This window comes from Leiobunum rupestre, chromosome 10 (assembly GCF_980474605.1).
Source record: "Leiobunum rupestre chromosome 10, qqLeiRupe1.1.hap1, whole genome shotgun sequence".
Taxonomy (NCBI): Eukaryota; Metazoa; Arthropoda; class Arachnida; order Opiliones; family Sclerosomatidae; genus Leiobunum; species Leiobunum rupestre.
In genome coordinates this window covers 9,965,645-9,990,846 of record NC_143393.1, presented here as the reverse complement: position 1 = coordinate 9,990,846, position 25,202 = coordinate 9,965,645, and the positions used below count along the sequence as shown (strand labels likewise).

The 25,202-nt window shown below is 37.9% G+C and overlaps 1 protein-coding gene across 1 annotated transcript in view; it reads right to left on the bottom strand.

Annotated features, from left to right (window-relative positions):
* Positions 1–25,202, bottom strand: part of onecut (homeobox protein onecut) — a 116,313-nt gene that overhangs the window by 37,592 nt on the left and 53,519 nt on the right. Inside the window, exon 4 of the mRNA XM_090160066.1 lies at positions 4,761–4,802. Coding sequence (XP_090016192.1) covers positions 4,761–4,802 — 42 coding nt within the window. The remainder of the gene's footprint in view (positions 1–4,760; positions 4,803–25,202) is intronic.

Sequence of the window (25,202 nt, the reverse complement as noted above, 5' to 3'; positions counted from 1 at the left end):
TAATAGCCTTAGCTCCGGCTGCAATTGATACTTTTTCTTTTTGAAAACGGAACGATGGACTCTCACGCGTTTCTTATTTCGCCCCCAGAGGGCAGAATTAAATAACAAAGTTGAAATCATATATACTATAAATATACCTAGTTATTTTCGGCTCTATTTGAGAGGCCGAAGTAGGGGGCAATTTCGGACGGGGAGGGGTGGAAGTTAATATGACAGAAAAGACAGACGGTGTCTTCTCCGAAAAACAGTAAGGCTAAAAACCTATATCAATACTTTTTATATTAATAACGTGCACTAAAGTATTTTACTTTCATTGTTTTGCTGAAAGACTATATGACTGTAACAGTAATGAAATAAAATTATATGACAAAATGGTAATACAATAAGTTTTTTTTTTAATATTGTTAAGGCTTTTTGAAACTTTTATCTAAGTTTATGTCTTACATATTTAGATTATTTTCTACGGAAGATTCTCAAGATAGTCTTATGTTAAATATTACTTTTTTTTTCCTTTAAATTGTAGGTCTTTTTTTTACCATAAACGTTTTTAGATTGTTTTGTTTTTTTCTAAAAGATTTAATAAAGAAATGAAAACAGTTTCGGACCAAGAATCTAAAAGGGTTTACTGTTCTCTGTAGGCTGGGTCTAAATTGGAATAGAGAATGAAAATAACTCATCCTTGAGGTGGAATCAAACCACGAACCTAAAAAAAATATAATAAGCTTAGCTAATACCCTTGGTGCCCCCTTAGGCCCAAGTCATCTAGCGACTTATAATGCCTTTAAACAGGTGGCCGGGTTACAATTCGTAAAGGAGGGTGGTGGCCAGCCCTTCATGTCACGCGAGCCAACAGCTCCCTACACTAACTATTACCTATTGGTTACCATTCCAACGTCACAATCAATGTTCAGTGGAACTCAGCTAGAGTTCCATTTTTCGGTTAATGCGCCGTAGCATTTCAAAGGAAACCGGTTTAATCAGGTCCTTGATTACCTATTATGACATTATTGAGAAATTATGTCCCAATAAACGCGTTAACTAATTGACGGTTACTAACATAAGTGAGGTGGTTAGGAATCGACGGCAGCGACATCGATTGGGTTCACGATTCCCTAAATTAACACGTGCTTTTGAAAGTAAGGTCCCTTAGATTCTTGGTCGATAAAGTAGCCAAACATTTGAAAATATATCCCCAAAAATAAAAATACAATCTATGAGAAGTAATAATTGTTTTATACCAAATAGAGCGCGTTCACAAAATATTCCCGAGAAAAATCGCTCGTAACATAGCCATCAGATTGGCGCGTAAGAAAATTATGGCTGGTGCTAAAACTCGTCAAAAGGGAAGAGCTCGTCAAAAAGTAGTTTAGCAACAAAGAATCGAAGGTTATGATTAGGGAGTTATCCCACACCCCAAAACAACGCGGCCAACTATCTTCGAAAGACAGCGAAAGGCGATGAAACAAACGCTTTGTTTCACCGGCTGAAAATGTTTTCCGTTCCGCCGAACTCGGGACTCATCAGGCAGGGCAGCGTCGCTTCTTCCGCTCCGTCGCCTCCGAGATCGCGGCCGCCCGCGGGGGACCTCGCTCCCGACTCAGCCTCTGACGATCCCGGCAACCCGAGATCCGTAGCGGGCCCGATCCCCGAAACAGACCCATCACGAGAGTCCCGGAAGAGGGTGCTAAAAAAGCCGCGCAAATTGTTCGGCGGGTGGTATTTTAGGCTTATCCATCATGACCCTTAATTCGGGGGTTCTCGTTTACACCCCGATAGAGGGCCATTTTAGCAAGATATCAAACCCCTCCTGACTTATTTTGACCCTCCCTCAAATATATCGGGATATATATATATATAGAGAGAGAGAATTTCTTCTCCAAAAAATACCCTGTAAACCTTATTTATGATTGTAAGTGGAAAATCCCATCATTCGGTGTATGTAAGATATATTTGAAATGATCCTTTTGTATGTGATTTGTTCTCAGACTCCGTTACTATTCTTGGCGATTGAGGCGCGCAAAATTAACTTAGAGTGGCGTTATTTACCACGTTATTTATACAACTAATTGTTGTATGATGTCATCTTGATAATGCGCGTTTCCCGAGAAGCCCTGCCTTTCCGTGATATGGTCATCTTGACCAAATTGTATATTGTAAATACTAATACCATTACAGAAACAGTAATCCTACCAGTATATACTTTATTCCGGAACCCATTAGCGAATGAAGTTATATCAAAATTCCTTTATTTACTCATTTTATCATTAAAACACGAGATTTTTCTTTAGTATATAATTTAAATGGAATGCAACCGGCAGTATTTTTGTATTTCCCAAAGGGTTTCAGTATTATCCATTCCCTCCTATGGCTGTTGGATATTTTCCATGACTTTTCAATAATCTAAATTAATTTTGTTCCCTTTACTTTTCTAACTATCTAACCCCCTAATATTTCCCGAGCTTTTCTAACATTCTAAATCCCTAATATTTCACTGACTTTTTCAACCATCTAAATCCCTTTTGTTTCCTTGACTTTTCTATCTAACCCCCTAATATTTCCTGAACCTTTCTAATATTCTAAATCAATAATATTTCCCTGACTTTTCTAACATTCTAAATCCCTAATATTTCCCTGAAAATTTTAACATGCTAAATCAATAATATATCCCCGAATTTACTAACATTTAAAATCGCTAAAATTTCCCTTACTTTTGTAACATTCTAAATCCCTAAATTTCCCTTAATTATTTACAATATAAATCCCTAATATTTCCCTGACTTTTTCAACAAACTAAATCCCTAATATTTCCCTGACTTTTTCAACAAACTAAATCCCTAATATTTCCCTGACTTTTTCAACAAACTAAATCTCATTTATTTCCTTTACTGTTATATCTAACCCCTAATATTTCCCTGACTCCTTTAACATTCTAAATCTCTTATATTTCCCTGACTTCTTTAACATTCTAAATCTCTAATATTTCCCTGATTTCTTTAATATTCTAAATCTCTATTATTTCCCTGATTTTTTTCAAAATAATTTAAATCCGTTTTGGTTGTTCGCCTTTCCTAACTATCTAACCCCGGGCTACTATTTCCCTAACTTTTACAACAATATAAATCCCTTATTTTCTCTGACTTTTTCAATAATCTAACTCCCTTATTTTTTCTCTGACTTCTTCAATAATCTAACTCCTTTAAATTTCCTATGGCCTTTCAAAAATATAGTCTTGAAATATTTCGATGACATTAATCCCCAATACTAATCTACCTCCCAATTAATTCCCTCAAGTTTTCAATAATCTAACTACCCATTAATTCACTGAAGTTTTCAATAATCTAACTCCTTATTAATTCACTGAAGTTTTAAATAATCTAACTACCCATTAATTTCCTCATGTTTTCAATAATCTAACTACCCATTAATTTCCTCAAGTTTTCAATAATCTAACTCCCTATTAATTCACTGAAGTTTTAAATAATCTAACTCCCTATTAATTCCCTCAAGTTTTCAATAATCTAACTCCCTATTAATTCCCTCAAGTTTTCAATAATCTAACTCCCTATTAATTCACTGAAGTTTTCAATAATCTAACTCCCTATTAATTCCCTCAAGTTTTCAATAATCTAACTCCCTATTAATTCCCTCAAGTTTTCAATAATCTAACTCCATATTAATTCCCTCAAGTTTTCAATAGTTTTACTCCCCATTAATTCCCTCAAGTTTTCAAAAATCTAACTCCCTGATATTTTTATAACTATTTAAAAAATCTACCTTCCTGATACTTCCTGACTTTTTCAACTTCTTAACTCCTTGTAACTCCTGACTTTTTCAACTTCTTAACTCCTTGTAACTCCTGACTTTTTCAATAATCGAATTCGTATTAATTCACTGACTTTTTCAATAATCTAATTCGTATTAATTCACTGACTTTTTCAATAATCTAATTCGTATTAATTCACTGACTTTTTCAATAATATAACTCCCTGTTAATTAACTGAAGATTTCAATGTTCTAACTCCCTAATATATCGCTAACTTTCTAAACAATCTAACTCCCTGATATATTACCAGTTTTTTCGGGCATACCAAGTTTGGCAATAGGTTACATTGGAATCGTAGGCTTCGAGAAAGGTCGTTGGGAGTGTAACAATTTGAGCCCCCGTCGCGTTAGTCTCTCGTCAAGTGAAACTTGCCAGATAATTAATAACAAATCGAACAGCGTGAAAGCTATAAATGCGCGATTAAGAACAAATTGCCAATTAGATAAACCACCGATACGAAGTCATAATTACTTTACATACAATTAAGGAGTATTGAAATTTGCCAAAAACTATCGACTCGTATTTGGGCAATGTTTGAACTTGGCTAAAAACCGATGCGATCCACGCCACCACGATTAGTTACGTTGATTATTGGGGGATTAACGCCTAAATGACAATAGCATTACGGATATAGTTCCGAGACAGACGTAGAGGACCCCGTCTCAATGCGAATTTAATGGTAAAATGAGTAATTGGAATATAATTAGTTCTAGACGATTCACCTGTCCGACAATTTCTCCCAATTCGCAAACGAGCATTTGACCGATGCCGATCAGTTCCGATGTCGGGCCGCGGTGACCATACATCACGGAGGGGTCATTTGTAACGGATCAAGGTGGACGCGACTCATTAAGGGGATATACGCGTTACGGAGTGGCGTTTGACGCGCCAACGTGGTGTCACTTATTGTATATAAATAGAAGCGTTGGTCATTTACCTGAATTGTCACTTCCTGATATTCCCATTATACCATCGACCCCTGAAATCATTAAATCAACCAGTTAGTCACAAAGGCTTAGCTACGAATCACAATATACAGTATTTTGCACCCCATAAGCTATATCATAAGACTATCAAGTACCGCCTAAGTTTGAAATGAATGGGATATTAACGTTAGGCTAATGACTGGCCAAATTGGCTACATGAATCCACCTGGTGGTGAAAAACTGACACTTATGCACAAATCCCGCAATGCATGCTGGTGGAAACTGCTTCGTAGATGGCAGAGGTGATTGTGATAATTTGCTCTTTTCCTCCGCCAGGTAGCGTAGATCCTAATTTTTGATTTATCCAATTCAAACTTACGGGAACCTTGATAGTCTTATGGCTATATATTAACAAAAGTGTACAATGTATTTCTTACGAGAAAAGCACTGAAAATGGAACATGCAATTTCAAGCGAATAAAATCAGTATTATAGTTAAATCGATACTTTTCTCATAAGATATATATTATTTACTTCTGATTTCACCAAAATCTAATACGTACTAAGCTTAAATTATTTTAAACTAAATCATTATTTAAATAAAAATAATGTTTTAAAATAATTTTAAAATTTAAAAAGGCGTGTGAAAAGTGGTTCTAGAATGGAAAAATTTAATTTAAATGGGCGTTTTTACAGTCACTTACGTCATTGTAGTCAATTAAATCCTAAATTAATTTTGCATTTTGAAGTGTAATTTTTGTTCCTTATCATTACGGTATTTCAAAATCTTAACTATATAATCTGAGAGCAAATATCATGTAAGTCGAGATGAAACAAATATGAAATAAGAACTGGCACAAGTTTTTACATTATATTGGCTCATTAATTAATTTAAATTAATTAATTTTAATAGTGTATCAATATTATATTATTATTGTTATTATTCCTACCAGTTTGGTATCATAACAAATCTCAAATAGATTAAAAGGTTTTTACTAGGAAGAAGATATTACAAAAAATACCGTTTTTGTATCGTAAAGAAATTAAGATAAATTAGACCACTTTGACTAAATCCAAAATACTAAGAAGCAGGTACTAACTAAATGAAATACTAAAAATAAAGGTTTTGTTTAGTAAATGAATCTGAGATAAATCAAACTACTTTGACTAAATCCAAAATACTAAGAAGCAGGTACTAACTAAATGAAATACTAAAAATAAAGGTTTTGTTTAGTAAATGAATCTGAGATAAATCAGACTACTTTGACTAGATTCAAAATACTAAAAAAGCAGGTACTAACTAAATTAAATACTAAAAATACCAGTTTTGTATCGTAAAGAAATCTGAGATTCAGACCGCTTTGACTAAATCCAAAATACTAAGAAGCAGGTACTAACAAAATGAAATACTAAAAATACCGGTTTTGTTTAGTAAATAAATCTGAGATAAATCTGACTACTTTGACTAAATCCAAAATACTAAGAAGCAGGTACTAACTAAATGAAATACTAAAAATAAAGGTTTTGTTTAGTAAATGAATCTGAGATAAATCAGACCGCTTTGACTAAATCAAAAATACTAAAAAAGCCGGTACTAACAAAATGAAATACTAAAAATACCGGTTTTGTATCGTAAAGAAATCTGAGATAAATTAGACTGAATAAATATATCCAGGATATATCAACAAGTTATAATTAACGAGAAGCTGAAGTACTAAAGCGGGCAGGTTTCCTTCAAATTAATTTACGACATCTCGTTATATCAACCCCTTTCGTCAGCCCCCTCTTTGTTGGCACGTACATAAAATCGTAAAAATAAATATATCCCGCCCCAAAAACGAGTGTAGCCGCGTCGAACGACACTTGTTGCTTACAGCTAAGGCTCGTTAAGCTAAATTCAAATGGTCATTGCAAGAAGGAATTCCGCAAAAAAGCCTTCATATCGAAGGCTGAGAAGGGAACGGCACATCCGAATCAAAGAGGAGGGGGGCCTATGCCCTCCCATTCACACGTAAGCGTCGTCATAGGCGGGGTGGGCGCGCTGCCGTTACTTTTCTTCCTGAAGCGTGATCCGCAGTCATTAACGACTCGTTAGAGAAGGTTGCGCTAAACCAGCACGTGCTGAGAATTCGCGATCGAGTCGCCGCGCGCGCCCCAACCGAAAAAATAGCCGACAGACTCGATTACGAACTCGGCCTACGAGATTTACGATCAAAGCTGGCGTTGAGGGTGTAGCTGGGGGCAGGGTGAAGATTGCCTTTCCCGGTGTGGTGTTTAAGGTGCGGTTTAAATCTATCCGCAGAGCGCTTAGGGACGATTTAGAGAAAGGATAGCTTCGCGGTAATGGGGATGATACGGACTTTACCAGAAGTATTAAGTAGTTGATACTGTTCAATTAGAATTGATGTTTGGGGATATGTTTGGGGATTTGTTTATGTAAATATTAATGTTTTCAATAATTTAACTATTTGAAAAAGTGGGCGAGAAAAATATTTATTAAAAATATAAGTAACAATTTAGACCCGACTAGTTTCGGTCGCGTTATTGCACCGCTTTCCCCTGATGCAGGGCTTACCACCACGGTCCTACGCATTGTAACCCGGTCAGAACCGTCCCTTGGGTAGGGCGAAAGGGGCAGGGGCCCAGGGCGCCAAAATGTTAGGGGCGCAAAATCGATGATTTTCATTTAAATTAGATATTGAAAATTTAAAAATTTCTACTTAAGGTTCTGGGGGTGCCATTTTGGTTTTTGGCCCAGGGCGCCATTTGGACTAGGTACGGCTCTGAACCCGGTCACCTGAATTAATGGCTTCAAAAGTCGCTTGATGACTTAGGCCAAGGGTATTAGCCTAGCTGATATTTTTCTTGTGCACTTTTTAAAATCGTTGTCTTGTTTTCTTTTAATTAATGTTCTTAAAATTAATGATAATGTACGCTCCATATTTTTCAACTTACTAATAAAGTACAATTGAGATTAGAATAATTGAGACCTCTAACGACATATCAACTAATTTATAGAATAACAAACCACAATTCTCAAAGCCATGATTTTGGAACATTTTGGGTTAAAGATTAAATGCCTTTTAATATTTTCAATTATTCGAAGGAATTAGAAAAGATATAAAATAAATTGTATCATCTGAGCAGTAGTAAAAATGGTAATGCAATTGAAGAACCATCACTCACGCGATGAAAAAGATATTATTTTCTTAATTCACTTCCTTAGTTTTCCTAGAGGGACTACAAACGCGATTTAAATGAAGCGCCGGAGAGGAACTGGAAATGCAAACACTTGAAAAAGAAGCAATTTTTCAAACGGGGTAAAGACGGTTCGTTCCGCAAAACGGCAGAGCGAGATCCCCCGCAGCGCGCGGGATCAAAAAAGAGCTCGGATTTCAACGCCATCCCGCGGAGGACAGGGATCTCCATCTCTCTTTTATCATTCTTCGCAGCCATCATTCAAGTGGCGCTCTTTCATTCCTCTTCGTCCAGAAGAACATCCATCCTCCAGACTTTACTATATGACCTGGCATCGCTTTCTTTCTCACTGTCTCTATCATCCCAACAGGCCGGAGTACCGTCCTTTGGTCTTTCGCGACAGTGTCATTCCCGTCGGATGGTTCAGAGTTAACAAATGAAGAATTCGCGACAGAAAGTCCCTTCCCTTTTTGACAAAGTGATTTTAACGCGCAGGTTTGCCAGTCCCTTTGCAAGAGAGCCCAATTGGGCGGTTTCTCCATTGGAATTTGGCGGGACAAATCAAACGTTACGAACTATAAAAGGCCTAGGATTTCTTCTGCCTGTTTTCCTTTAAGTTTACTTCCCCCCGCGCAAATATGCTGGTGGTAGGCCAACGTGTTCTGCGGTTGGCCTACCACCAGGATATTTGCGCGGCGGGAAGAAAACTTTAAGGAAAACAGGCGGAAGAAATCCTAGGCCTTTAAATTTATAATTATTATTGACAGATTTTGAAATGACGTTTTAGCGCGCGACACTACAGTTACATGTCTTGGGCACACAGCCTTCTTTGCGTGCTTTTTTGAATTTAACATGTAGAGGTATTTTCACGCGCAAAATGAATTTTAAAAGCCGTCAAGTAAGAAAATAGGCGCTAGCATAATTTCTTCGTGTCTTGTTCTACTTTTTAAAATGTTCCACGCGCTCTTTAATATTTTAGCGTAAAAGTATTTTTTATTTTATTTCAGGGAGCACGAGCGAAATCACTCGAGCCCATTTACGCTAAAATATCAAGACGCGCGTGGAACTTTTTAACAAATTGAATAAGACATAAAAAGAGTTTATACTAGCGTCTATTGGCACTGTCAGCTAGGAGCAACAAACACAAGGAGAACGCAGCTAGCCTTTAAACACGCTAACGAAGGGTTGTGTACGAATTTCATTGGACGAGCGTCACGAGCCTTTACGCTGAACGTTTTACGGGCGGGGGGCTTGAGACAATTTCCAAATTTTCCCCTTCCGACGGCAGCAGGCGCTAAAGCGTCTAGCCAATGAAAAACGAACACAAGAAATTCCACGACTTTGGACGGGTTGCGTTCTCCTTGTGTGGGGTGTTGTGTTTGTTGCTCCTAGCTGTCAGGAATCCATACCTCTACTTGGAATGCTTATCGCGGCAGATTTCCGTCTCGATGTGGCTGATGGTTTTTTTTGACGTCACTATGATAACTTAACAAACAAGCACGTGAGAGGGGAGCGCGCGCAAAGGGAATTTTTTCAGCCGTCAGAGTGATCTTACCATACGCGATACGGCGGGATAAGCATTCCAAGTAGAGGTATGGATTCCTGGCGTTGTTTATTAAAATATTACTAGCGTAATCATAATTTGTTAATTTAATTTGGAAAATAATAATAATTATCACTATTTAGGCCCAAATCATCTAGCGACTTTTAATGCCAATAAATCAGGTGGCCGTGTTACAATGGGTATAGGAGGGTGGTGGCAAGCCCTTCATGCCACGCGAGCCAACTATTACCGTTAACCTCGACAAGTTATTTATGGAAAGGGTAAACTAAAGAACCCCTTTAATCAGTGGGGAGATAACTTGCAAAATCCAACAGAGATAGTAAATACGTGTAATAACGTATTTATTATCTCTGACTCAATGCGGAAGGAGTGGTTCTAAGTTTTAACCCGGTGCCACGTACTATCGAACCCGGCTCCTCTCACTGCGATTCAAAAGTGCTAACCACTCCGCCACCCCACTTAATAATTACGATTCAATTTATTATTCGAAAAGCGATCAAAAAAATGTATAATAAAATACGGAAAATATTGGGCTGGAAATAACTCCTTTGAAATCGGGCAACCACGCTACGCGGCAGTCCTTTTTTAGTAATGGCTTTTTCATTGTCCGTTCCTTTGGCCAAGTTCGCCACGTCCGAGTACCGGCACCTTTAAAGTCTATCAAAAGGAGATTACTCAAGAGCGGGCGATCCCGACGGACGCCTTAGAAGAGCTAACATATTCCAGAAAGACAGGGGTCAAAAGTCGCGTCTCGACTGACCCGCATTAGCATGCGCCGTGATCCTCCGATCCTCTTTCCTCAGGGAACTCGACAAGAACTGATGGCTGAATGATGGCCGCTTCTTTCGGGGGGAAATAAAGCCGGCGACAATAGTGAATTCTTAACGCGTTACCGGAGCTATTTCTCCTGGCTTGGAATCGTTCAAATAACGTTTTAGATGGGAACAAAAGGAAGTACCCCCTTGTCTTGTATTTTTTTTGTTCCGCATCTGTTACCCGCACCGATATTTCTTGCTTTTCTTTTCGCCGTCTGCTAGAGCCATTCTTTTAAATATTCATCTTTCTAAACTTTTACTCGATTTCTTGAGCTTTCGGAATATAGTAAACTATAACTATCTTATCGTTTTGGTGATGAGAAAATTTGACAGTTATATACCAATTTTATTAATTTTAAACTTTGAACGCCTAAATGTTTCTACTTTAAATGTTAATAGGTGTAATTATACACAGTTAGCGACTTGCGAAAAATTAATCTTAAAAAGAGAGTTTAGACTACGATTTTGTCTTATGCGCGAGATTTTATTTAATATTTAATTAAATTCTAAATAAAATCTCGCGCCCAAGACCAAGAATGTATTTATTTATACCTAGGGAGAATGTCTATGTCGAGACGGTTTTTAGCCTTTCTCTCAATCCACCCGTTGGTCCCCCCAGTACGCTCCTCCGCTTAAAATAAAACGCATAGTCCCAGTATTTCATTGGTTTCTTAAAATTTACGTTACCTAACGCGATGGAAATCAAACGCCGGTGACGTTTTGTCTCCCCCCCCCCCCCCCGCGTTCAACGTGCCCGGCGATTGTCGCAACATAATCATTCTTCCTAAATATAAATAAATACATTCTTGCCAAGACTAAGTCGTAGTCTAAACTGTCTTTTTAAGATTAATAGGTGTACTTTGATTTAGTTAGGTGCGATTTTACGCTTAGGACCTCATTTTGGACACTCTATGGCGGGGCGGTTGTGTAACGTAACATTGTAACGTTTTGTATTAGGCCAAGAGGGTGTGCAAAATGGGCCCATTTGATTTAGTTACGATAATGGGCGGCTTAATTATTTTAGAAAATTAATTTTAACAAAGAAAAATGCTGAATTTCTCGATTTGGACAAAAGTCAAAAAAACGTAAGTAAAAATGGAAAAACTAGATTCTGGCTAAAAAGAAAAACAAAGGCTATTGTTAGAGAGTGTCGTTTTGTGGCGCTAGCTTATAATACAAATTTGGATTGTCTTTTCCATCGATTGAACTGATATTTTTGTAAGTAATGGAGACGGTAAACCCCGATACTCGCAGCGTAGCGTCGGACAATGGAATGTCCGCGAATTCGGGGCCCAAACTCCCCGAGGACTCGCGGAGGGGATCAAAGAACTCGGTACCCCTGAAAACAGTTTTTGCCGCAACGCCATACGCGCGCCTCACTGTTCTTTTGCGGGAAATCGTCATCTGCGGATGACAAGGGATGAATAAGGCCAGGGTTCACTGCCAGAGGGCTCCACCGGCGTCGCTTCCGCTTAAATTCCCTCTTGACCGCTTGATAAAGGGGCCCCTACGTTTCCTCTTCGCCTCGCCTCTTTACGGCTGGACACGGGGGCTAGTTCACTTGACCCCCATCAGTCAGACCTCCCCGAACCCTTCCATCCATTCAATCACTTCTTTTTTTTGTGTCCCAAGCCGGATGCCAATTTGACAACGATACTTGTAAAAGATCTCGCTTTCCAAGAAACCTTGCCAATTAAACAAAACCTAGATTTTACCTGACTCAAACGAAAACAAAGTTTTCAGAATTTCAACTTTAAAAAAATGCATTGTTTCTAAGAATTATTCTACGGCTAATGACTTTTATTGATCTGGGTTACGTATTGGACAAATTAACATTAAAATTTACATCATTTTATAGCAGGATAAACCGGAACCAATCAGAAGCTATTTACTACAAAACGTCCCTCAGTATTGTGGTGTGGCTCCATCTATTTAAGTTTCGTAGAACCGACAGAAAAAAGAAATTACATAATAAGCATTTCTCTTTCCTGATAGTAGGTGGAGCATCAAATTATTGAAGTGGTGTATTGTTATTACTTCCCCAAAATAGCAAATGTACCAATAGTTTACAGAGTAGTTAAATTGAAAAATGAAAAATTGAAAGAAATAAAAATTTACTTTTTGCAATAAATGAATAATTTACACCTAATTTATTCGGGAACGAAACGAGTGTATAGGTGGCATAACGGTGCTAGCTTCTCCGAGGTAGCGCCTACGACCTAGCGTCTGCTACAGACAAATTAAAAAGTCTTAAGAACGTTTTTTCTGAAATAAACTTATCAAAATATAAGCGAACGGTGCAAAAATTATATTATTTTGGAAGTATCATTATTTATTAAGTAAAATTTACGAATAACCATGAGGAAAAACTAATAATCTAGTTTTTAATGGCGAACCAAAGAGGGCGTAGCGATAGTTTTCAGTTGCGAATTGACTTTTTAAAACTATAAATATCGTTAAAATATAGTTTATAAATAAGTAAATACCCTACACAGAGTAATATTTACATTTTATATCATTAGGTGCATATATTTCGATCCGTAACGCGGTGCACGCTTTCACGGTTTGGAATCATAAGTAATATAACACCTATAAAGTTGAATGGTAGAAATTATCCGCGAACTCATTTTCACAGTTAATGCACTATCAAAGTTTAGTTCATCACAGAGCCCACTAAGGTTTTTAATATGCTCAAGGCGAAAATACCGTTACCAAGGTACCCGGTACCTACAGGGTGTTTCAAAAGGTTACGCAAAAATATTAAGGAGTTGTGGGGGAGAGTTGAGAAGTATGCCTGTTTTTCCCCCATTTTACTACCATGAGTTAAAAGAGCGCCAGAGAGCTTCAAAGTGTGGCATACTAGCCCCTGGAAGTAGGCTGCAGCAAGCGCAAAACCAAGCAGCAGGGAAATGCGAACATTAGGGTTTGGGTTCGTGTGGTAGGTAAAATAGGACTTTGTTAACAAATCGATGTAACCAGCGTAAAAAGTAAACTTAAACAGTATTTAAAATCCCTGCTGCTTGGTTTTGCACTTGTTGTAGCCTACTTCCAGGGGCTAGTAGGCCACACTTTGAAGCTCTCTGGCGCTTTTTTAACTCATCGTAGGAAAATGGAAAAAAAAACAGGCATACTTTTCAACTACTAAGCGCATTTACGAGCTGGGTGAGAGTATTGAAAAAAGGTTCGGTTACTAAATTTGTAGTAAAACAAAAGGATACTTATGGTATAAATGTAAGTATTGTAATATACCTCGAGACTGCAATCCATTTTAAATTTTTACAGCCTATTGATGGATACTAACCTTACCTAACCTTTTAAAGAAAAATTCTTTAATATTCTTCTGGTTAAACCTATAAAATAAATAGTTTCGTAGTATTGAATAAGAGTCTTTCGGGTCATTTGTCCCTATTGAATAACAGCGCGCCGAACGAATCGCGAAATTCCAACGAGTTAAAAATTAGCGTACAATTCTCGAAACAGCTTCGAATTAATCAAAGGCTTAATGACGTCGCGTTAACCGTTCCAAACCGTTTTGGGAAAATAAAAGTGATAAGTTTCCTTTTAGTCTCGTTGAAGAAAAGAGGCGCTTCCAGGAGAGGGGGTAGTGGGGGGCAGGGCGGCCCGAGGAGGGGGCGCAGAGGGGCGCGCTGCACTAATGACCTTTCCTTCCTTAGGCCTGTTTGCCCTTCGTGTGTCAACACAGTGTATATTCTCCTAATTGGCATCAGGGCCAGGGGTTAAACCCCCTTCATTTCATTCCCACCTACCGTACCCCCCCTCGGAGAAGGAGACCCCTTTTATATCATTTTCTCCTTTAAAGAGAGCGCGGCGGAGGAGGTCAGAGGGGCACCGTGGCCCCCCTGAATCCGTGATTTGATTAAAGGAACCTTTTCCGGTCTGTATTAGAGAAGTGGCTTGAGCAGTACGATTGGAAGTAGTTTTGCTTTTGTTTCGTTGGTTTAGCTTTTTTTATATACTAATAATGTCGGTAATACCACGAGTAACATAATAGAAATCATAAGTGTGACACGAAACGATAAGGGTTACCGAAGGCTTGTCACGGAAAAGTTGCGATTAGATTAGTTTTAAAATTAAGATATAACTAATAAAATAAATAAAACAACATGAATAATTCCGTAAGTAAAGACACTTAATTGTGAATAGCTCTCAGTAAAACTTTTGCATGTGAAGAATAGGAAGTGTCACACTTATGTAAAATATTATACACTTATGGTATGACGTAGGGAACTAATTTCTAATTTTCAGAAAATTTATTTGGTGACCGGTGGATGATAGACGAAAACCTTCAATAAGAAAGTTGTTTTGGTCAAACAAAATAGCGATTCTCTGAAAATTAGAAATTGTAATGTTCCCTACGTCATACCATATGTAGCATAATTACTCATAAGTGTGCCTCTGTTTAACATCACTGTATTAGAAAAATTAAATGAGACCTTGTTTCACAGCCACCAAAGAAAATATGAACTAACGTCGTGTAAAACTGATTTTAACTTCCTTCCCTTCCCTCCCCGCCAGAACTAGTTTTGATGACGATAAAACCGTCATCGTCTGGGAAGTGACGTCAATTACGTCATATCCTTGCAACAAGGTGTCATTGAGAAAAGTTCTTTCTGGCACACTTATGAGTAATTATGTTACATATGGTCATACGTATGCCTTGAAAACTTAAAAACTCTACCAGAGTTCATTGATTAAAAACCGCTGTTTTCTAAAATTTGTAATCGCTGAGCTGAGAATGTAAATATTTATGCTTAAAGAGAATGACTATTCTTAGACCATTTTATCCCGGCACCTGAGGGGGGGAGGAAAATCTTCACAGGTGAGTGCTTCGGGGTAGGTACATTTGTTTGAATTTCAATCATCCGAACGGTGGAACGAATGTTCGAATTTCATTCGTCCGAACCGCCGAAATAAAAAATGTTTCAATTGTTCGAATTGGACAACTTGTTTGTTTCATTCGTCCGAATCGGTAGCATCACTTGTCCGAATTCTGTCGCTAAATTAGTATTTCTTATTGCTGTCCTATTATGTCCATTTTTCCTTTGGCCGATATAGTAAGTTGGAATTGCGTTGAATGTTGTGGATATTTTAGGTTAGGTTAGGTTAGGTTTGGTTCACGTTAATGTTACTATTTTCTTATATTAACAATATTTAAAAAAAAAACAACCAATTCCTAATGTTCGAAAAAACGCCAGTAAAGTTAACATAAATTGAACGACTAAATCACCAACAAAAGTTGTGATAAATTTTTCGGGCAAGTTAAATACGTTTTCGGACATACGATCCTGTTTTCCGGCACTCGGACAAATGATCATTCGGACATTTGTACCACCGTTCGGACGAATGAAATTCGAACAAACGTACCCAAATCAGTGCTTCAGTTTATTTGTTTTTATGTTAGGGGGAAGGAGGTTTGGAGCCAACGCTCAAAAGCCTCACATCATAGTCAAATAAATAAATTTTTGGTAGTGAATTGTGCAAATAGCAACGTAGGGCGCCATTTTTAATAGCGAACGAGGGAACGAAGTCGCTTATTATCTCTACACGGTTCTTTAGGAGCAGACGACGGGTAACGTGCAAGTCTGAAAACGGGCACGTGCGCCAGTTCACAAAGAGAATGAAAAAGAAACGTGTAGAGGGAGCCACGGGCGCTGGGAGAGCGGAGAGAGAAGGGAAAGCTGCAGCCTTTCGCACCTTCGTACTAGAACACGAAATGTCCGGGAAAAAGCGCCTAAGTATAGCTCGAAGGAAAAAACGCGTTCGACGCCCTCTAGTGAAGGTGGTTAGAAAAAGTCTTGTTCTCAAACAAATTAGGTTTTGATTACCAATTGCTTTCATATCGCCGTGTTGATGTGTTTGTTCCGTCGAGCGACGGGAGATAGATTACTTTTACGTTCATTTCGCGAGATTGACGTATCGCGTCAATGATTGGACGTGATTAGTAAAACGGACTGCCAGTTGTGAAAACGTCGGATGAAAACGTTTCGTGAATATTAATGAGCTACAAAAATATGCTTATAAAATGTAAAGTATTACTCTCGTATGTTCATAGTATTTAATTAATTTTAGCAATAAATTTGCCTCTAGATCAAAAATTTTCAAATTAAAGCAATGATTGAATTTGTCAATGCTAATTTATAATAATAATCAGCTTGGCTAATACCCACCTTTGGCCCAAGTCATCGAGACTTTAAATGCCCTAAATTAAGGTGGCCGGGTTACAACGCGTAGGAGGGTGGTGGCAAGCCCTTCATACCACGTGAGCCAACTCGAGGGAAAAGCCCTTTAATCAGTGGGGAGAGGACCTGCAAACTCAACGCCGAAGGAGTTGTTCCGAGTTTTCACCCAGTGCCACAAGCTGTTAACCACTCCGCCACCATAATAATTATTTACAATAAATTCTTCTTTTTTAAATAAAGGAATATTCATTAGAAAAATAATTGTCGAACACAAATAAAATCTCCCAATGTGTTGGTCACACAAACGCTTTGTATTTTTATGACCGAGGCTTAATTACAAATATTTAAATCGAACACCTTTCATACACATCCTTTTTATTGAATAAAACTAAATTAAAATAGTAATCTTGGCAACCTTTATTTATGACAATTGACATATTTTGTTGTAATAGGGGTGTTTGTTTGATAATTTCGAGTAATTTTCACACAGAATCGTAGAAATATTACTATTTTCCGTCGCCAGTCTACTAGAATAGGGCGGGGAAAACACCCAATTATGATTGGTCGGATCTGCTATCACGAGGTACTACTTGAAATTCAAATGATCTGTGTTTCTTAAACTCGTGAAATCTCAACACCTTTTCGTGGAGAATGTTAACGAAAATGCAACAGAGCTCACCAACAAAGTTGCGTAAAGCACTCAAATAAAGTGTCGAACTAATATTAAATAAAGAAATAAAATTAAAAATTGACTTTCCTACTCTCGGCACAATTAATCATTGTGGTTTTCATCCAGTAATTTTCCCGTTAATTAGGTGCGAACACAGATATTACAAAAGTAACAGAAAGAAGAAAAAGTTGATAGTAGTGGCCCAAAACTACGGCCAAGCAAAAAAACCGTGAAAAGAAAAAAAAATACTCCTAGCAAGTTCCCTCTTTCTGCCAGACACACCGAGCTCAGGCGACCATACAGCTACACTAAACGCCACGCGGCTCTTACCCAATCCCCGCCTTTAACGGTACTAACCAGTAACGCTGTCCTCGAATAAAGTAGTACCAACGGCAACGTCCCCCCAAAATGTGGGTCCGCGCCTGGGCTTAATTACGGAAGGGTGCCGCTGGTGGAGGGTCGGTGGGGCCCTGAGAAGGGGTGGGCTGCCAACGGCTGACGGCGTTCCCACCACCGGGATACGGTACGGGTGTTACAAACGAAGGGAGAGTTTGGAAGAAAAATAGAGTCTCCCCCGCACTCTTCACCCTCCGACTGAATCGCGTACAAACTCTAGATATAGTGTCATGTTTATAGATATGGAAGTTGGGGTGGGGAGATGATTGGTATGGGCCACCCACGCCACCCCACTCTCTCCTACACGATTCCCATTTAACACCGCTCACCCCATTTTTACTATTTTTCTATTTATCTAGGGCAGAAAAACGCCTAAAAAATACCGAATCTAGATCGTATTCGTTTCATTAGGCAGTTTATGGGTTGTAAGGATTAGGATTCCCGATAAGCGTATTTAAATTTTTGGCGTTGGTAATAATTCGGGTATGGGTTATTGAATTGGAAAAAGGTTTAGGGTTTTATTTCATACCATATATTATTTTAGACAGTAATCCATACCTCTACTTGGAATGCTTATCCAGCCGTATCGCGTATGGTAAGATTAGAGGTCGGCGGAACAAATAAATTAACCGCAAAAATGTCAATTAATCATTAAAATTAGTATTATTTGTTTTATACGAATAAATTATACGAATGAACAACGATTTAATATGCAAAATTAATAATTTTTTTCGAATATTTCTGAATAATTCTCGGTTATGGATAAATATAAACAATCGTATAATTTCTTATTCAAACTCCGACGGCTTTGGCCCCGCCTACGACAGAATAAAAAATCCCCGCTGCGCCCGCTCCCCTCTCACGTTGTTGTTTTTTTAAGTTAACATAGTGACGTCAAAAAAAACCGTCAGCCACTTCGAGACGAAAATCTGCCGCGATAAGCATTCCAAGTAGAGGTATGGATTCCTGTCTTACAATATATTTACTCTGGAAATAAGAATTAATTTATGTTTTGTTAGGATTATGAATCGCGACAGTCGTACTTACTTTGTACTGGCCAGAGCGAGGGGCTAACCACTCTTAGAAAGTCTGTACACCGGATTACGCTTAGATTAGCATTGAAAAAGGCAGGGACTTCAAAGATTACGCGTAATCCCATTAGTACAGTCAAAGGTACGGCTTTGTACACCGATTACGCGGGGTGATCAGCCCCTCGGGCCAGAGCTCTAGTATGGGTTGTTGATGTTAGTTTGTAGGTGGAGCAGATCGATAGGTTTAAGATTAACTAAGAGATTATACTTGGAAAGTCTTAAGATTCTTTGACACCGTGTTGCGAATGCGCCTGGAGTAACGCGCGTTGATTAAACTACAGTAACTATTTCAAAATTCAAATGTAAGATTCATTATCTGGTCGCTGTCGAGAGTGAAAATCTTGGCTTTAAACCACGCCCGTTTCAAAGGGAATCATTAGCCATTCCAGGTTTGCCTTTAATGGATTAGAAGGATAATTGACGACTTTCATAGAAGCCAGACGCGAGCAAGCCATTATGGGTAGTCGCTTTGGAAGAGTGGCTGGTAGCCCTGTTAGAGCAAGGTTTTATTTATCAGTGTGATAAATAAGGCACTATCACAGGCCAATCACCAGTTTAAAAATTAGCTGGTCCAGTTTAAAAATTAAATGCTTGGGGTGTTTGTGGCTCTGTTGACCACTTAATTTGTTTTTTCCCTTCAAGATTTTAGTTCATTAACCCCTAAAATTGTTTGGTCTTTGCTTCTAGCACATATTGTCAAGAATAGATAATTTGACCATAAATTATGAAAGCCTGATTTTGAAGGTTAAAAATGGTAAGTGGCCAGTGGCCAGTTTTTTAATTAAACTACCTAGGCTCTACTGGCCACAGGTCCAGTTTAAAAAAATTCCTTATTTCTCAGCCTGTTATTTATCATTGTCGGGCTGTCGGCTGCTGCAGTAGCTGCATCGCAAAGAAGTGAAATTATGGATCATCTGTTTGAAATAAGGTATATATTTTTCACATCTTATATATTTTTAAATTTATCTTGCTTAATTGTTGTGATTTAAATTAAAATATCTGTAAAAATTAATATATTTTATCAAAATTTATCTTGCTTGGGTTGTGACTTATAATTGAAACCTAAGCCTAATATTTTCATAGGACACAGCTGGACACGCAAGTTCGGCCGTCAAAAGCAGGCTTGGAAATAAGGTTTATTTCTAAACTGGTCTATTTGGCCAGTGACTCCCAACTCTTGAATTAATTAAGTGGACACGTAGACCAGTTGGTTAATAATACGGTAGATAATTTTGAATTAATAAACTGGACACTGGACCAGTTAACCCCTAGCTCTTGAATAAAAAAAACCGGTCCGAGCAATTAATAAACTGGTCTTTGACCCATCACGGCTTATTTCCAAGCCTGGTCAAAAGTGAATAACCATAATGCCCGCGTTGCCAGACGTACGATAATTATCGCAGAGTGCGATAATTTCATCGACATGCTTAGGGCGTACTATAATTTTCCTGGCGTACGATATCGTACCATTATTTCGATAATTCTGCCTCATCGTACGATAATGTAATATAATTTTTAGGTTTTTTGAAAAGGCTACGAACGATTTAAATTTTATTATTCATTTATATAACTTGTACTTCAAAATGAATGATATACATTTTCTGCCGGATGTGCTGCGTAGTCCTGAGTGTAAGTTTATTACTCCTAGCTGTTACCGCTGTAACCGCTGCTCTTCGTGAAACTCACGGAGTTGACGTTTATATGTAAAAATCTTCAAACATTTTTTTATACAGTTTTAAACATATTAAGTTCAGTTAATAATGATAATAGGCATTTTGTTTATTTAAAAAGAAATGTGCGATAATTTGCCTAAAGATACGATAATTTAAGATTTTTGATCTGGCAACACTGCATAATGCCTGGGGAGGGTCAAAATTCTAATAATTCTTCCCTTGATAGTGAGAATTCCCACTTCTCAAAATTTTGACGGTCCTTCTCACAGGAAGTGACGTAATCTCTTCTCGCGAGTTATCTTGAGAAGAGTGAGAATGGCTCCGAGCATTCTCACTCGGTCAAAAAGGAGTGGTAATTATAAATAAAAATGGCAGCTAATATTCTAATCAGTTTACTTGATGCGGAAGAAAATAAACAGTATGATGTTTTGTGGACGAAAATGAATTTAAGAGAAAACCGAATGTTAAGTTAATTTTTAATGAAATATTTCCTTTTAAATTATAAATAAGTTGTTTTCTTCCTTCATATATTGTCGTGAAATAATAATATATAATAAATAATATTTAATGTCAAAGGCTTAGATTACAACATTCGAGGCATTCTCGTTCACCGCCATCTTTAGAAGAACGTTTTACATTTAACGCTTTTTAGCGAGCTCTCACGGGGAGAAATATTTTCACGAAGAACTCTTCTCAAGAGAAGAATTCCTTCTTCGAATTTGGACGCACCCCTGACAGAACTGCTGACTCCGTTGCAAAACGCTTATTCTTTCGCAAGATTTATATTCTTCATACGATTATTACCGATATTTAAAAGGGGCAAATATTCAGCTATCGGAGATAATCTCCACGAAATAAACTCGGGAAATAGTCAATAAAACTACTCGAAGTAAGTATATTTAAACGGAGCCCTCAAAGGTGGCATCCGTCATCGATATTCCGCTCTCGATCTGTCTATCCGTGACTAATGAGGGAGGCAGCGCCACTCAAACGGATACCTTTTATCAAAGAGGAAACTTTTAGGCAATTGCTTAAAGAGGCACGAGCGTTTCGAGTGGGACCGACGAGAACCGGAAAAGTAAAAGCAACTTTTGAAGAGCTGCCGAATCACCTAACAGCGCCGTCAAAGGTCAGAGGGAAGGCGCAGTCACCCCTTCCGAAATAGAAGTGATCCGGCTCAGTCGCCGACAGACGATCAGTCTCTCCTTCGCATCATGGTCATCCTCTCCGCGCGCGATCTCGTGTTTGAGATTGGCTTCTTCGCCATCTCGAGCTCTCTCAGTCCATCCCGAAGATATCCCGGAGAGTCTGGGCGCGATGGGAGAAAAACCAGCGGGGATTTTGAGGGTCAGCCAACACCGAAAGCTACTTGAGGTTCCTGCCATTTGCGGTAAAGGATAAAAGAGCTTAATTACCGCCGAGCGAGAGATAATTAAAAGATCTAGACCGACGAGTCTTTGTACATACTTTTTATCTCACAGACACTGGTGTATTGAAAGCCAAAGGTGGTTATGAACATTCGACCATGTAATTCAACCTTTTGCCTTCATTCTCGCGTTAGATTAGGTCTAAGAATTGAGCTTACAGCTTAATACATCCCGTATAAACACTTTCTATCCAACCTCTATGAAATCGTTTAGAGCTCTATAGAGGGTGAATGGGGTTTCATTATAGAAAATCCGGTAGAAAGGTGGTTATAAAATTTCTACTAAGTATTAGTTTAAATTGGAAATGAAATGAAATTCCATTAAATTCTTAAAGATATGTTAAGAAAAAAGTACTTTAGAAATTAAGAAAAAAGTACTTGAGAAATTAAGAAAAAAGTACTTGAGAAATTAAGAAAAAAGTACTTGAGAAATTAAGAAAAGAGTACTTGAGAAATTAAGAAAAAAGTACTTGAGAAATTAAGAAAAAAGTACTTGAGAAATTAAAAAAAAAGTACTTTAGAAATTAAGAAGAAAGTTTTTTAGAAATTAAGAAAAGAGTACTTTAGAAATTAAGAAAAAAGTACTTTAGAAATTAAGAAATAACCTTTAAGAAGTTTCAAGATAATCCCCTAAAGGTTTATAGAAACTGGTCTTTACGAAAAATTTCAAGGTTTTTATAGAAACTATTCTATAGAATTTATAAAAACATCATCAACCCATTTGCTAAAGACAATCTTTGAAATCTTTACTAAATATTCTTAAGACCTTTTCCACAATTTATCTACTAACATTCTATAAAACCGCTTCATAGAAATGTCTATAGAAACGTTTTGTAAGGAAAGTTGCAGTTCCAAACCAAAATGTGGTTTTATAGAAAATGTCAATACATTAGCTTCTAATTTCAATTTAAGCGTTTCAATAGGCTTCGAGGCAGTATATTTGGGTTGCAAAAAAAGTACTATTTCATTATATATTTTTTAACACGGCGTGTGTAGGTAATGGATTATCTAGACGAGATAATTTAGGCTTGATTAGTTTTTGCTTAATAGGTTTGGGTATTATTCTGAAGTAGTTTTTGAAACAAATGGATTTCGTTTTGAAAAATATAAAATAATTTGAATAATTCGTTGATTCATTTTAAAATGTGTTAGGAAATATCTTCAAAAACCTAAAAGAAAAATTAAATAACTATTATCTATATAATATCCCCATTTAAACATAAGTATGCCATAGAGGATTTTTTTGCAATGAAACTTCGTTCACCGGATATGACGTAAATTACGTACTTTCCAACTCCGTGGCGGAAAACGCGTCATCAACTTCACAGATCTATATACTTTTTTTTAAATTTAAGACCGACTTGGTTGAAAATTTTATTTTTGGTTAGTACTGATCATTTGTGAACTACGTTTTCGGTCGCATTAAGAAATTTTAATTTTAAGTGAGATTTCTGGCCAATTCGAGGGGACCCCACAACCCGCGTACGCACTATTGCCATATTTGAATTTTGTGTCAATTGATACAGGCGCCATCGAACTCGTTCGCGTTTCGCTACCTTATTTCCAAAACCAGGTAACTTTAAAAATTCATTTTCGATAAAATTCACCTTGGCTTTATTAAGTTAACGTACAAGACGATTGGAAATTTGTTAAAATTTTAATTTTATATTTAAAATATAGTTAATATATCGGGGGGATTGTGTGTACCGTGACATCTTCCCAATCTGTCATTGGTTAACAATCCTCTAGAAACCCTAAGTAAATTTTCAACCAAAAGGCCTTAGTATTCATATAGAAACATAATTTAACTTAAAGGGGAACGGCCAAGCTATTCCAAATATCGCCTTTTTTGCATATCAACAGATTAACAAGACGTTCAATATACTTACACGTATACCTTATTTTGTCTTGAAAAAATAGTTTTTGGCCTAAAAAGTTGAAACGCAAAATAATGCCAAGTATTTGGGTTTGAATTTTCGCCGCCATCTTAAGGTGTAACGCGAGCGCCAGCAGCACCTTAGTGAATGATTTGCGAACAATCCTAACTTTTAAAATCTCGCAATTTAGGCTTAGGTCTCGTATAACTGGAACGCGCCGCGCGTGCAAAACAAATCTTTCGCGTCTTCAGCAGCACGCGCTTCTACGTTGTTTTTCTGTTTCACCAATTTCTCACCAGGTGTCGCGGCGGACGCGCGCTTTTCAATTTCCCGAAATTTCTTTATTTTATTAAAAACTAACCGCTTAATATTTTTAAATGCGGTTTTCGCCATAAATTTTAGTTTTTAACGGGCTATAGGGCTATCTAACTGGTTTAAGCTTGACCGTTCCCCTTTAATCTTAACCTAAACTTAACTTAACCTTAATTAAACTAAGCCTATCCATCAGTTCGTGATTGTTGAACTGTTTCTACGTGTAGTCGATGTTTTTAAAAATAAAATTATGTTCCGTACGAAGTTAAAAATTGTCAATTGCTGATAACTTAGCAACATTTATTAGAGCATTTAAGAGCAAACGTTCTTCGTGGTCTGGCAATCACGAGTAACCGACAAAGGATGAGAATAGTCAGTAGAGCGTCTGTCACGTGGAAGAATTCTTAGAAATAGGAGCGAGTCAGAAAGGGAAAGTCATCGTCTGCCGCGAAGGTGTATTTGTTCTCGAGGCCTTAACGCGATTAAAAGGCCCAAGACTGTTGACTCGGTGGGCGCGTTTAACCGCGTTAAGACGGAGAATACCCTTCAGCCCACTTCCGCCCGGGCTCCTCGCCGTCTTTGTATTCGCTGGCCTAGCAGCCGAATCTTTTCCCGTCCTAACGAAATACTGGGCCAACAAAGAGGCTAATTCGGTTATCAGCTTCGCCCCGGACCCCATCAGCTATAGTCCGACGTAGCCACCGTACCCCGCAGCTTTTCTCTCTCTTCCTGATGGACCCTTAACCCCACCGCCTATTTCCGGTAGTTTCGGTACCATCTAACGGTATAAAGCGGGACCCCAATGGCCACTGAGAGAAACAAGATGGACGTGATTGAAATAGACCAACGACCAAATATTGTCCGTCAATATTTCGAGAACTGCTAAAGGGGGAAACGTATAGACCATTGGGGGGCCCGATAAGTCCCAAAACATTTTAAGGAATTGATAAGCAAAAAACATTTTATAAAAGCTTCGGTCATGCTTATTTTCTTCTTCTTCCTGGGGGGCTCCCTGCCCCCCCCCCCCCCAAGGGTGCGCCACTGGTGTACAGGGTGTTTCAAAAGGTTATGCAAAACATTTAAGGAGTTGTAGGGCAGCGGTTCCCAAAAGGTGTTCCGCGGAAGGGTCACAGGGGTTCCGAGAATTCGCAGCGCGGTCATCTTTGTTTGTGTCAAGAGTATTTTAAGATATGTAAAAAAATGAGTTGGGGTTCCGCCAGAATTTGGTGGAT